The 15,496-nt window shown below is 36.0% G+C and overlaps 1 protein-coding gene across 6 annotated transcripts in view; it reads left to right on the top strand.

Annotated features, from left to right (window-relative positions):
* The window catches only part of TDRD3 (tudor domain containing 3), a 98,433-nt gene that overhangs the window by 65,717 nt on the left and 17,220 nt on the right, over window positions 1–15,496 (top strand). For all 6 annotated transcript variants that reach the window (XM_058856338.1, XM_058856422.1, XM_058856600.1 and 3 more), the window contains exons 11-12: window positions 7,135–7,973; window positions 9,909–10,034. In XM_058856338.1, coding sequence (XP_058712321.1) covers window positions 7,135–7,973; window positions 9,909–10,034 — 965 coding nt within the window. The remainder of the gene's footprint in view (window positions 1–7,134; window positions 7,974–9,908; window positions 10,035–15,496) is intronic.

The following is a 15,496-nucleotide window of genomic DNA, read 5'->3' as shown; positions in this document are numbered from 1 at the left end:
CATTAATATCATAAGAAGGAAAACATAATTCTATTAAAACTTTTTAAAGCTTTTATACTCCTTCAGTTACTAAAGGTTCTGGCATATTTCGTAGCATGACACACAGGCTTTTTGTTTTTATGTTTTTTATCACTATGTTGGTTTTTCTCGCTTTATCTGAGTAATCAATATGTAATCTAGCGTACTATTCCTGAACCATACTTTCCTGAAAAGAACCCAAACCCAACTTGTTAGCATTTTTAAGGAGTTCAGAAAGTTTTCTGATTATTTTGTGAAATTCTTTTCAATCTTTCTGCCTTTTTTTTTTCTGAAAAAAGGAAATGTTGTGCTTTGCAAAGCTTTGAAGTGGTTGCTTAGTTTCATGTTCTTAGCTTTTATTTTCCTTACTGAGAGTTTATAGCCCATAGGATTACATCTCTGTTTCTATGCCAGGTTTTACTTTTTCTTGCAGAGACTTTTTAAGGGATATTTCAAGAAATACATAGGCGTATTTATTTTTTACTTTCAAAACTGATTTTTTCCTTGCCAAATTTGAGAAAAACTCTGCAGTCTGATGAATTCAAACACATCCTTAAAATCATATATGGAAAGTTAATTTTCTGCCATTTTATTGCCTCAGCCTTTGAAAATAATTTCAGTTAAATTCTTAATTATTACTTGTCTTAAGTTCCTTTCAAACTGAGATGACAGGAGTTTTAAAAGTATTTGCTGAATGATCTATCTGCAGTAACCATACTTAGCACTGTGAACTCTTCAGTCACAAAGTCTGCATCCAAATGTCTGCAGACAACAGGATATATGTATTACTAGTACCTCTTAATTTTAATTTGTTCCTGTCATCTGTGAGCAGTAGAGACATGTAGTTTCACTTAGAATTAGAAACGTATTGGTCAGAAATGAAAGGCATGTTGGACAAACTGATGGAAACAACTCAAATATGTTATGTTACAAAACCAAAAATGTCTCTTCATTGATTTTCCTGCACAGGAATACACTAAGGAGCTCCCAGGCTGGCAGGTTTTTCTCCATTTTTATTCACCAAACACTGTGTTATACTAAATAAAAAAGAAGATAAATTGTTCTCCAGTATTTCTGGCACTTTGCTGTCCTGTGTGGTCTCTAAAATCTCATACTGTTTTTTAGGTATTCAGAAAGAAAGGGGTTTGTGCAGGGACAGTGGTTTTGAATAAATGAGCACGCCCCTATTGTTATATGTTAGTATATGACTGGGAGCAGATAATTACCTGGAATGGCCATATTTATCATTATTGCAAACATTAAAGTCCTGTACATTTCAGATAGAGTGTAATTCCTTCTAAATGACCAAGAGTTGATGTGATATTCAGAAAACAAAAGGAAATTTTGCTGAACTGAGCTAAATATTTTTTAATGCTGTACTATTCCAAATTTTCTTCAAAATCTTAAGTGATCCTTATGTGGGGAGAGAAAGTGTCTGAAAAAAAGAATTATTTCTCTTTTCAAGTACACAGAAGATTGATTTGCTTTGTGCATCCCTCCTTGTTTTTCTTATCTACTGTTTCTAATTGTACCTTAAACCTTAGTAGTGTGGAGAATTTCTAAATTCACTTCTGGCTGGGTGGTTCTATTGCTGAACAGGAACTGCAGAACTGTTGAATTTTTTTCTTTGACTTGGTGCCTTTTCATACTTGTGTTTGGAACAAGTAGAAAAACATTTAAATACCTTTGTATTTTTTAGGAGGTACTTATATTCCTTTTAAAAGTTAAGACAGCACATTAAGTTTCTTGTTTGATTTTTTTATTAAAGAAGTACATATTAGTTATAAGAAAGTTACAGTGTTTTGCCCCGTAAGTGTTATCTTGTGATTGGTTTTTATGTTTTATCTTCCTTTTCAGTTAAGGAAATACTGTTTTAAATAATTACAGCTATCAAAAGTATTAAATATCTGACTCCATGATCTGCTAGCTCTTTAACTGTAAACCACAGCATACTTTAAACATGCTTTATTCAAATGAAATGCAAAGAATTAAAACAAACATATCCTTAGCTTTAAACCACTTATTTATTTATTTGTTTGTTTGTTTGTTTATTTATGTGAATGGTTGGTGGCACCTACAAAAGTATTTCTGTATTGGAATTAAGTAGTTTGAATTTTGGCAAGAGAAACCTGACTGCAAGAGATAACACAAATAGTAGACAAAATTGCTTTCAATTAGCTGCCTATGCTTGCACTTGGTTAATTTCTGCTTCTGAACCCAAAAGATTTTTTCCATTAATCTCCTTATTGTTATCTTTTGTTTTGAGAAACAACTATCTATCTTTGCCAGCTTAAATAAGTAAACACAAGGATTATTAGAGAGAATAAGATGATACCGAGAGCTCTGGCTATTGTATTAAGGAATGGTGAACATTATAATTTATCTAATCCCAAATAAATTAAAGGTTTGAAATGGTAATACAATACAATGTAATTAAAGAATATTTGTTTCATTTTGTAGTCACAAAATTTGTTTGAATGTCTTGGAGCAAGGCTGCTTGGAGGGGAAAAAAAGTCTGACTCTTCGGAGTTAAAAGAAATTTGTAACATTTGAATTTTGCCATGAAGTAGCCATGTTTTCAGCAAGTATGGATACTGACAAGAGATCCAAGTTGAATAATAGTCATATTTCTCATTCAGCCTTAATTCTAAAAATTCAACTTCAGTCAGAGCTAATTGCAACTATCAAGAAAATGGCTTATATTTGTTGTATTGGTATGTTGGCATTGATGATATATGTTACAAAGCTTGTACTTTCATTTTATCTTTAAATATAAAGGAGACAAATATAATAAATTTCATACATTTTAAAGAATAATAAAAAACTATCAGGTTTTGTTCAAGTCCTTTAATCCATTCAGTTAAAATTTGTAGTGAATACAATGCAGAATGTTTTAGATTTTTTGTCCACTTGTTTATTATCACTCTTCTCAGCTTGTGTTTGTTTTGTTTCAACAGAAACATGCACTCACATCCCTGTTCCTCAGTGTTGCTACATTTTAGAAAGAATTATATTGATATTTATTTAACTTGACAAAGCTATTGAGTAATGGGAATTTTGCTTCATGACACACAGTATTTGCAAATGTATTACTAATTCTCTTCTAGTTTTTTAATCTTTTGGCCAGTACCAGATAGAACATGCCCTGGAGGTAGCTGTCTCAAAGATGTACTTCCATACAGTTACATAAAAGTATTATTCAGTTTGAGAGGAGAAACCCAAAACATTGTGGTTCCCACCAGTGTGGGAAGGGCCACGGTCATTGAATTTAGCCACATTATTAAATATGATAAAATCCACAGGAGAGGACCACGGGAAACCATACTCTTTAAATTCTATTGTGTGTTGAGCAGTGCTTTATAAATTGTGTCGGCTGGAATTTCCAAGTGCAGCAGGTCCTGCTGGTTTCTTGTAATCAGGGGAATGTGATTTGTCCTGTATGGTTCTCTTGCGTCATCACATACAAAAGCCAAAATGGGTAACATGAGTGAGTGAGCGAGTGTGTGTGTGTTTTCTGACAAAATGCTACTCATCATCTCAAAACCTCCAAGTAGATGACAAGAACCTTATCATTAATTTTTAAGTGTATTTTTTTCCGGACTATCTTTCCAAACCTCTGGTTACAACGATCATGACTGGGTTAACCATGCTCTTTGAGAGTAACTTACTAAATCTTCTTGTTAAATTCCAAATTAATATTTGTTATAGCCCTGTAGGGAGCATTACTTTTCTGGGGACAGTTGCTAATGGTTTCTTGGAGTTGGGGCAGGAAGTAGAAGCAGTTGTGGTAGACAACCTGTGAATGGGATCCCATGATGCTTTTTTTGATCCCTATTTCTCATAAAGAAACTTTAGAATCCCTTCATTTTTGTGGTGATCAGGCCAGACGGCACAAATACATGAAGAACCAGTACTATTCTCATCTCCTGGCTTTTTTTGTTGACTACTGTTTACAAAGTAACAGTTGCTGTTACTTGGCAGTTTCCATTTGTGGGTGATTTGTGCTTGAATGTCAGCCAATCAGTTAATGTGTCCTGCTCATTCAAGGCTGCTCTTATGATGTGGTCCCTAGGGAAGCTTTCAACACAAGAACTGCACCTCTGTAGAAAACATAAGTTTATTGGATTTTGCCTACCTTAAGGTTAAACTAAAATAAGTGAGGTGTTTTGTGTCAGCCTTTGTATGTTGCAGTAAAGAAGCATAGAAAAAAATAACCGTGTTCACTGTTTTGAAATTCTCTAGTCACTTCACCTGTTGTCTAACATGTAGTATTATTATAACTTTCCACTAATATTTAAAAAAAATCTGTAATCAAAGGATGCAACACACTTCTAAATCAGCTTGCTGCTTTTATGTTATGATCACACTATATTGTGTAGACAATAACTAAAATTACTTGTTACATGCTAAGAAATTGAACAGAAATTTCAGTAAACTTTATTTGAATTATAGAACAATATGTCTATGTTTTGCTTTTTCCTTGAGGCTTTAACTAAACTTTAACTGCTTTGGATGCATTTGTGTTGTATAGAGTCCTTGTACCTTGCATGTACCAAGTGCTGTCACTATCCATCTCAGCTCAGGAAAAGTTTGTTCATTTATAAAAAGGGCAAAGGACAGCCCTTAAGAGGAAATGTTTGGAGCCAAACTAATATCCTGACACCTAGGAGAGTGTTGCCATGTCCAATCTAGTCATGAACCCATTCCTGTTTTTTTTCTGTTGGAGCAGTGACTTTTTAAAAATTTAATTTAATGGATTTAATGTTACAGAATATTAAATAAGATGAGGTTTATAGTGAATTAAGTTAGAGTTTTATATGCATTTTTCTGTAATGGTATGTACAAGGGAGAAAACATTCAAGGGTCATTGAACTGTTAAGTCATTTAGTGTGTAATTAACATTAGGAATAGACCTAAGAGATTAGGTTGGGCATAGGAAGAGTGGAAGCCTGAGCATTTTACTACCAGAAGAGGTATAAATTAAGAATGTTGTGAACAAAGACTGTTAATTAATTAATTAGGAAGTTAAATCTTTCTAGATGATAGGAAGTCTGTAAAATTGGTATTATACAGAAGTGGAAAAGTGTAATGAAGATATTTAGTAAAAAGTTACAGATATAAAGTAATGAAAAACCGTATTTTCATGTCTCATTTGTAAAGAAGAAATAAGGAGGTACTTCTAACTTTAAAGCTTTTACTCTAACAACAAAACGTGAATTATACAAGATTTAAAGTCATCTTTGCATTTTTAAAAAGAAAATGCATATTTATGACACTCTTGTATCTTTCTGAGTAGTATATATTTACATATTAATGCATTAAAAATGTGATGGGTTTCAAAGTAATAAATTATAGAGTAAGATGTATTTTTACCAAGATCATGTTCAAGCTAAGCCTTTTGTATGCTTGTGTCATGTTAAAAACCAAAACCAGATCATTTTTGTAAAACAAATGTGACATCTAAAAGTTATGCTATGTCAAATATATGTAAAAATTGAGCTAGATTCTTATTGAGCAATTTAGTAAATTAAATTGATAAAAATTCTGTGAACGACTAGAAGTAATGCGATGCTTGAAAGTGTTTTTCTTTAAAAAAAAAGCAGGTAAAATTTACATTTTAATTTTAACTTGTCATCTAGTGTGTAATTGTGAAAGTTGATACATTTGCTGTCAGGTGTCAGCATTCATTGTTTCTAGTGGTAACATTCCTTTCCATGGGAGTGTAAAAGAGCCTGAGTGCACAGTCCCACCAGGCCCATGCAGGCTCAGGCTCATGGACACAAGCAAGAGAATGACACCTTTGCAGCTGCCCACATGTCACAAAATTGCTCATGTAGACATGAATCCCTTTAATGGGTTTATGTTTTCCTTTCCCATCAGGAAAGTCTGCTAGCAGATACCATACCCAGCTTCCAGCACGTTTGAGTCTCTCCTGGCCAATGAGACCCCTGACCTCTCCTACCCACCTCAGACATCCCTGGTCCAGCTTGTTGGCTGGTGCAGGCCGGTACATAATGTCCTTTATACAGATCTGGTCACTAAGTGAGCCCAGACCTGGGACCTCCCTGGTAGATGGCCTTTAAGACCCATGGTCTCTCCAGTATTTAGCTGCCAGGTCTTCTTCGTCCCAGTTACCAGTTTATCCTACCTCAAATTTGCTGGTAGGTTTAAAAACATGTCCCCTCACATACATGACAGAGAACTGAGAGAGAGAATTTAATAAGGAGGTGAGACAGGTTACAGTGACCACATGCAGGACTGTATTGACCAGGAATCTACTTTCTTGCAGCTCTCCTGTTTAATCTCATTTATTCTTTATTTTCCCCTGGGTTCATCTTCATTTCTGCCCTTCTTTTGCTCTTCATCTAAACAACCCATTAAAAATTCCATGCTTGCCTGAAAAGCTCATAATTCCATAAAAAGTTTCACAGATACCCACAGCTCCTTTCCTCTCCAGCAGGCCATAGCATGTTTCCTCTTTTTAGTGATATTCATGAAAATCTTGTCTTTATTCTTATCAGTTAAGAGCTGAAGCTCTTAAAGGTGACGTGTGAGCAGGTGCTGTTATGGCTCACTGATCAGAGTCTCCAGAGTCCTGGGTTTTGCTACTATTCTTGTTATCTACATTATGCCAGCAGTGTTAATTTTATTGCTTCTGTTTCTTGCCTTTTCTCTTTCATCCTGAATAGCTGTTAGCAGGGTACTTTTAGAGAAAGTTTCAATTCAGATTAGAAGTATTCCCTTTTCCTCCTCATTTTCCTCTCTTCTCCGTTCTCCATCTTGGAATTCTATTTTTCTGTCTTAAATGGTTCTTACTCAAGTGGGTTATTCATGTCCATGGGGAGAAACGAGTAATCTCCTGGAAATTTATGCCTGGCTTTTCTCTTGCTCATTGGTGGTTTGGTTCTAAGTACAGCCTAGAGTACTGTATATTTTCCAATAACTAGGAATTGCATTTCAAATGTGTCTGCTAAATTCTGTGTGTACCATTCCATTTCATGTCACAAAGATGCATACATTTTTAAAGAATACTGTTGCTTTATCAGAGTGTGAAACAGTATTTCTTAAATGTATTTGTGTGAAATATGTTAATTGAAATAATTTTTTTCTTTGTAGAACCAAAATTGCAGTTTCAGCCAACACATCAAGTACAGCACAAAGTTATGAATACAGAACAGAATGGCATCAAAGAGAATCATTCAAGACACGTTTCTCGCAATGACATGAGACAACCAAGGAATGAGAAACCCCCTCGTTTTCAAAAGGATTTTCAGAATTCCAGGCAGGCTTTGGAAAGTGGTGGGTTACCAAGAAACAGAGGTCCTGAAAGGCATAGCTCTTTAGAACACTGGACAGATGAAAAAAATAAAAGTGACAGACATTATCCTAGAAATGATAGGTCAAAGGATTTGGGTTATCCCATAACCACTCACCAGAGTGATATTACTTTCAAAAAAAGGGATAACAACATGCAAAACAGAGTAGGAAAAGGAGTGTCTTTCACAGAATTCAAGGAAAATTCTGCTGCTCAAGATGTGACAGACAACAATAACCAGAAACGTGGGAAAAGGGAAAACCAAACACACAATTCTGAAAATTTTTGTGATAGGAGGGCACGAACAATAAGTAGTGAAGCCTTTATGGTAAAAAGTGAGCAACATTTTGGTGTTAATAATGATTACCAAAATCCCAGTAGGACTGATAATTTTAGTGCTGTACCAAATGGAGATACTGAGCATCATCAGAAGGGAAGACGAGTAGGACCTATCAAATCATCAGGACCCACTGCGATCCCATCTTTTGATGACAAAATGTTGTATTACAACACCGGTCCCAAAAGGAGAACTGGGCCCATTAAACCAGAGAAAGTAGTGGAACCATCGATTCACATGGAGTATGGAAAAAGTTGGAGACCAGGGGATGAATGTTTTGCTCTTTATTGGGAAGACAATAAGGTATGCCTTTGCCAAATGAGAATTATCTCAAATTGTACCTCTAATGTTCCCTTATGCACATGTGGGAGATATTTAGCACACTGCTACAAAGACATGGCCTTTGTTCATAGGTTTGTAGTGTCCTTCTTGCCTAGCTTCATGCTCTGTTTTTTATATTTATGACACATCACTTATATTCATTGCACGAAAGTTTTTGAGTGCTTAAATCCAGTCCTTGTTTCTCTCGTGTAGGTGGAGTTCAGGGTGACTTAAGCTCCTCACTGAAGCATTTGACTTAGGTGCCAAAAATTTGAAGGGATGAATATGAGTCTAGGTGCCCATATTCTTTGCTGAGGAACAAAACCAGGATGCTGTTCTGTCTAGAATATCTATAATGGTAAATGTGTAATACCTTTTTCTGGAACAAGTCAGTGCACAACCTTTAGCAGCACAAAGGAAGAATAAAGTTTGCAGGAATGGGGCTGTAAAAACCTGCCGGTTTTCTTTCAATCATTACAGAACAGAAACAGCAAAAGGCTTAAATTTGATTAGCACTTGTATGCTATTAGCTAAAGAATTTGTGGACAAATTAATTATGCTGCATGACAGTTTTATATTACTGATTTTTTAAAAGTTTAAATACTTTATATTCAGCTCTTTTTCCCATTAATAAGATTTCTCCTGCATCAGGACATTTTGCTTTCTGTTCCTTTACTAAGGAAGTTTTAGACTGTTTTCTTTGATTTGTTGTCATCTGTTCAAGAGTTCTCTGCCACTCTTCTTTGGGTTTTGACCCTTTCTGATAAACTGAGAACTACCTTAAATATTGTTATTCTTTAAGTATGTTTTATTCACACATTTTTTTGCTTTTTGATATTTTTTGTTTACTTTGTCATTTATTAGAAGCATTTTCCTCTTTTTTTTAAATTTTTTTGTCTATTAGCTCAGCAGCATAACTTTATTTTTCTCTTTTTTGCTGTTATGACTAAAACCAATGATAGGCCATGCAGGATTTTTGGTAGTGGCAGCATATAGTCAGTTGACTTTCTTAAATAGGAATATGTAGCTTGAGTGGATGGATTAGTGTGAAGTATAATGGCATACTACTGAATTGTTTCCTATTTTGAGAAGCATACTTGCATTACTGTGAAATGAAATCTTGAAATTTTGGAAAGTACAAATCTTGCAAGATAAATACATATGAGATAATCCCAGACTCTTACGTATTCAGCAAATTAGAAGATATGCTTTGGGAAGTAACTGGTTTCTTGGTAGTTAAAGTAAATGCTGCTGCTCACTTTGAACAATTTTGAAATGTGATGATAAAATGCAGTACTGAGCTTAACCATGTTAGGACGCAGTGATTTCTTTGTGTTCAGTCAGATAGAAATGATTGCATACCTTCAAGAAAACTATATTTGCATAAATGTAAAAAAACCAAGTTTTGTGTTTAGAAAAAGGACTTTATGAATGGACAGTTTTATCATATTTTCATCACATTTTTGGCATGTTTTATTATATGATAAGGTAGGTATACAAGTACATACATACAAGCCATATCAGTATATGACTGATAAGCACTTATAGATGTATATTTTGAGTAAGCATCTTAAAATACCATTTCTCTGTATACAGCAGCATTCGTGTTAGTGATTAATTTGTTCTGCTTTTAGAGAGATGAAGACAGGTTTTTTAAATGCACGGTCTACTTACATAAGCTGTGTATTTTCTCATTGAGTATTCTAAATACATTCTGCCATGTCCTTGGAGTCTGCCATGAGAATTTTAAGATATCTGGTTCCATATCTGGTACAAGTTTAAAACAAAATATAATACTAAGACTAATTATACACACACACACACACACACACACAGACATATAAGAAAAGGAAATCGTTAAGTATTTGTGGTATTTCTGGTTTTTATTTTGTGACCTTTGAAAATTTCTCTTTTAAGTTCTACCGGGCAGAAATTGAAGCGCTCCATTCTTCTGGGACAACTGCAGTGGTTAAATTCAGTGATTATGGAAATTATGAGGAGGTGCTTCTCAGCAACATCAGGCCTGTTCATGCAGACACATGGGTATGTGATAACAAATTGTATTAAAAAGTATAAACTACATAGTCTGTACAAAATATGTAACTCTAAAGCAATTAATGCCTACTCATGCAGAGAATGCTACCTACATGTGTAGAAAAATAGTTGCGCAAATACATGAACAAAATCTCAGATTTTAGTTGTCTATATGAAACCTGATAGACATGTATTACGATGTGGTATTCTTCCTGTATAATAAATTTCAATTGTATTGTTTGAAAATGAATAATTGATCTGTCAGCCAAACAGTTTTATGCATGTTTTCTCTCTTAAAAGTTGTTACTTACTCTATTCAACCCAATTTTTTGTTTTATTTCATGTACATTGTATGTTGTTCTGTAAGGATTAGGAAACAGTCATTTAAAACATGTTCTGAAGCTTTTCACTACATGTGTATGTATGACTGAAAATAGACATCTGTATCCCTTTATTTTGTATCATGATTTTATTCTTGTTTCAATGATTCTTTGCCAAATATTGTAGTGGTCATGTATGCATCAAAATCTGTTTTATGAAGTTTAGAATGTATTAGCCTTATGGAAGTTGGACATTTCAAAAGGCTGTACCAGTGAATATCATGGAAGCAGAGATACATTTTGATTAAAAGAAATATATCAGGAATGCACAATTCTTTGCTGTTTGCTCCTACTATAAAAGGCTGCACAAAAAAATATACATCTGCATATTGACTCCTTAATGATGAGTTGACTGTGCTTTATTTTAACTTCTAGCTTTCGGGTCATAGAACCATGTTGCTTCTGCTGCAGAGGCTGAACAGTCAACTCCTGTTTTTTCCCAGTGGTCTTTTAACATGTATTGTTGCCTGTAGCTCTCAGATGTCTCTAAGATGGCCTTTTTGTACTTAAAAAGATACCTGAAACTCTTCCCAGCTGATGCATTTTTGCGTCATTGTTTGTATGAAAATTTACCTTTCCCCTTTTTTTTTTTCTTACTAGCTGACCTGTAAGGTGCTAGTTACTTACTGTATGACTGTAATTTTTAAACCCTTTTTCTGGGTTACTAATCATACTTTTCTTCATTTGATTACAGTTTTGAGGAGTGGCTTTTATTTTACTTTAAACCACTGAGTGTTAGCTCTCACAGTCTAAGAACTTGGCCTAGTATTAAGACTAAGTTGACCCTTGTAGTGAGGTGTCATTTCCTACTTGATCTTAGTAGCAAGGTAGTCATTCTCCCTGCCTCTCCTGCCTATGTTTAATCATGTGTTCCTCCTCATCCCTCTCCTGTCATGTTGGATTGTCAGTCACGTAGCCACAGGATGAGTTGAATGAAATGGATCACATTTTTGTTCACCTAGGTTGGCTTATTTTATTTCAGAGTTAGTTTGTTAAAGCTGACACAAGGGTGGGACAAACTATGGAGAGGTGATTCTGACAGTAAGTACCATAGTCCTGACATCATGCTGCATCCTGATCGAGTCATTGAGGCTTCCTCTGTTGTTACTGGAGACAAAAGAGGAATCTCCAAGGACTTTCAGTCCATTCAGAAGTGAAAAATACTTTTCTCAAGGTTCTTTTTTTCTCTCATGGTAGCCTGATTGAATTATATAGATTCAAACAAAGAAATTTCAGATCATTACAGTTACACAAAATAAATGCCAAACAACATTTTCATAGTGAACATCATTTTAATGGGTTGTTCTCTGACAAATTACTCTTTTGTTGCTAGAAGGTCCTTGCAGCTATAGGATTTTTGGAGAAGAAAGTTGATTAGGACCTACCTCTTTGCTTCTTCGTGTTTGGGTGCTAAGCATAATCCTCATTATGCATTTGCAGTTCTTTATCACTTACTGATACACAGGTTTGTCTTTTAATCTGAACACTGTTGGTCAATTTTCTTTGTCTCAGTGTTCTTATTAGTATATAAATCTAGATAGCATGCATGAATGTAAAATGTAAAATCATGCTGCTTAGTTCGTTGACTTAAGATTCAAGTAACTTGGTTTTATTTTCTCTTTACAAGAGAAGTAAAAAGATTTTAAACTGACTTCAGTCATTACTTTTCTTTCACTGATCAATGCTATTGGCTCCAAGGAACATGTATTACTGGAAATAGTATGCTGATTTTTATTTCAATTGTTCCAGATAATTTCCAGAAGTGAAAGCTAAGTAAAGTCCCTTTTGCAAGTGTTTGGGTTCATCAGTGCTGGTCACTTTTTAAACATCACCTCCTCCTAAGAGCACAGGAGCAAGCAATTCCCAAAAGTCCAAAGTCAAGCAGGCTGGCTTGGCTGAACAGCAATCTTCTCTTGGAAATAAGCAAAAAAGGAAGGTGTATGTGCAGTGGAAGCAGGATCAGGTGGCATGGGAAGAATACAGAGATGCTGCTTGCCACTGTAGGGAGAAAATTTGTGTGGCTGAAACTCAGTTGGAGTTGAAGCTGCCAGAAATGTGCAATAAAAAAAAAGAAGGTTTTTTTAAAATATATTAATGGAAATAGGCAGTGTAAAAATGACATCAGCCCATTACAGGATGAGGGTGGTCATCTCACAAACAGGGACAGGGATGAGGCACAGGGGTTTAGCACATTCTTTGCCTCCATCTTCAACATGGATGACGGACCAAGGGAGTCTCAGTGCCCTGAACTGGAGAACCATGGCGGTAAGAATCATCAACCCCAGCTGACACTGGAATTGTGTGGGATCTGCTGGTCCAGCTGGATCCCTACAAATCTATGGAGCCTGATGGGATTCATCCAAGAATCCTCAAAGAACTGGCTGATGGAATCGCAGAACCTCTCTCAATGATTTTTGAGTGGTCTTGGGAATCTAGAGAGGTCTCAGCTGACTGGAAGCTGGCCAATGCTGTCCGAGTGTTCGAGAAGGGCAAGGAGGACCCTGGAAACTACAGATCTTTCAGTCTCACTTCAGTGCCTTGTAAAAGCCTGGAAAAGATTATTCTGGGAGGTGTTGAAAAACACCTGGAGGACAATGCACTTATCAGTCACAGCACAGCTTTGTGTGAGGAAAGTCCTGCTTGTCAAACCTGATTTCCATCTATGAGAGGGTAACCTATCTAGCTGACCTAGGAAAGCCAGTTGATGTAATTTTTTGGATTTCAGTAAACCTTTTGATGCTGTCTTTCATAGTATCCTCCTGGACAAAATGTCCAGCCCACAGCTGGATAAACACATCATGTGCTGGGTGAACAGCCAGCTCTCAGGTCCAGTGCAAAGGGTTGTAGTGAATAGGGTGACATCAGAATTTTGGTGACCTGTCACTAGTGGGGTTCTGCAGGCTTCATACTCAGCCCTGTGTTCATTAACAACTTAGACATAAGTCTCAAAGGAATAAGTTTCCAACGACACCAAATAGGGAGGAGCTGTCAACTCCCTCAAGGGTAGAGACAGTATTCAGAGAGACCCAGACAAATCAGATTGCTGGGCCCTCACCAAATGTATGAGGTTTAACAAGGACAAGTGCTGAATTTTCCACCTGGGATGGGGCAATCCTGATTGAGTGTATACACTAGGTAAAGAGAGGCTGGAAGGCAGTGCTGCAGAAAGGGACCTGGGGTTCCTGGTCAATGGCAAGTTGAGTCATCACTGTTCCCTGGCAGCCAGGAGGGCCAACCATGTCCTGGGGAGGCATCAGGCATCATCAGCCACTCAGAGGAGGTGATTGTCTTACTCTGCTCTGCACTGGTGTGGCCTCACCTCGAGGTGTTTTGGCCTCACCTGTCTGCAGTTTTGGACACCACAGTATAGGAAAGACATTAAGCTATTAGAGAGCATGCAGAGGAGGGCAACAATACATAGTGAAGGGCCTTGAGGGGAAGCCTTGTGGAGAATGGCTGAGGTAGTTTGGTTTGTTCAGCCTGGAGGAAACTGACGACAGACCTTGTTGGGGTCTTCAACATCTTTGTGAGGGGAGGAGAAGGGGCAAGTACCTATCTCTTCACTCGTGACCAGTGACAGGACCCAAGGAAGTGGCATGAAATGGCATGAGTCAGGGGAGGATATCAGGAAAAGATTTTACACTGAGAGGATAGTTGAACACTAGAACGGGCTCCCAAGGGAAGTGTCACAGCGCCAAGCCTGACAGAATTCAAAGAACATTTGCACAATGCTATCATGCACATGGTATGATTCTTGGGATGTCCTGTACAGGGCCAGGAGTTGGACTCAATGATCATTGTCCCTTCCATTCATCATATTCTGTGATTACATGATTCTTAATCTTTCTTCTCTATCTGTACTGAAAACTTGTAGAAATATGCTGTATGTGAGTTCTGATGTCCTAATGCACACTCCTTTTTGAAAGAGATGCCGATATTGAGAGAAGATTTAGTGAACTCTATTAAGGCGTAAATTTAGCCTTAATACTTAGTACTGTTTATTTAGTACTCATGTTGAATTTAATTTTTTGCCCAACAAATAGAAACAGATGAAAGTATACCACTGGGAGGAAAAAAAAAAGCAAAGCAAAACATTGCTTGGCTACTCACTTGAAAGAACAGCCAAAGTACCACAGTGACCTTATTTTGGTCTTTAATGACATTACATATTATTTAAGCATCTCAGCTTCTGGTCTGCTTTTGGCAACCTTTTTAAGTGATTTTTGGTTTTCAGTCTGTCTGACATGCAGCAATTTATCTTTCTGATGGCTAGAAGATAAAGCTGAGTTTTACATTAGGTAAACCAAAAGGTAGTGGGGAATTTTTTTCAATAATCACATACAATACCAATATAAATGCATTTAAGAACACTAGAACTGTTTATTGTTTTTCTTAGTGCCTGAAAAATATGTGCTAGGTATGCAAATCATAAATATTTTTAATAATAAAACTGCATTTGGATTCCACTATTCTAGAGTTCTTATAAATGTCCTGTATGTAACACTACAATACTGTATTCCACTAGTTCCCTCAATGTAGCAGGGGTCACTTAATTAAAGTATTTTAATCCAAATTAAAAAAAAAGTCACTGAAATACCATTGTAGAAATAAGAACTGCTTGTTTTTTCTTGTAAACAATGTAAAATCATACTAACAACTGAAAAGCATTGAAAGGACCTTCCTGAATCACTTAATAATTTGTTCTGTGGAGAAAAAAAAAAAATAAAGTCAAGATAATACTTTAAACTCTAAGTCTTAATTTTATTCTCTAATTTGTAGGATATTTTTACCTTAATAAATTATGAAAATGTGTAGTCTAAGTGTTTATCTTGTGACATTTTCCCCCAAAGCCAAGTAAGTCTTCGGTTTGTTTTCCATTCTCTATTTCCTTAGTAATGTCATAGGCCTTTTTCCACCCGAGTTACACTACAGTTACCTTTCTTGGTTTTCTGCTGCTGTATGAAGGAAATAAAGATTCTAGTGTTCCCTATGTATGTATGTAGTTTCACTTATATATGTTATGGCCTTAACTGATTGTTCTCTAAACAAGCTGGAATTCTTACAGATTCTTTGCTTACAATTATTCTAATT

This window comes from Poecile atricapillus, chromosome 1 (genome assembly GCF_030490865.1).
Source record: "Poecile atricapillus isolate bPoeAtr1 chromosome 1, bPoeAtr1.hap1, whole genome shotgun sequence".
Taxonomy (NCBI): domain Eukaryota; kingdom Metazoa; phylum Chordata; class Aves; order Passeriformes; family Paridae; genus Poecile; species Poecile atricapillus.
Note: the sequence above shows the minus strand (reverse complement) of the source record. Positions and strands in the feature narration are given on the sequence as shown.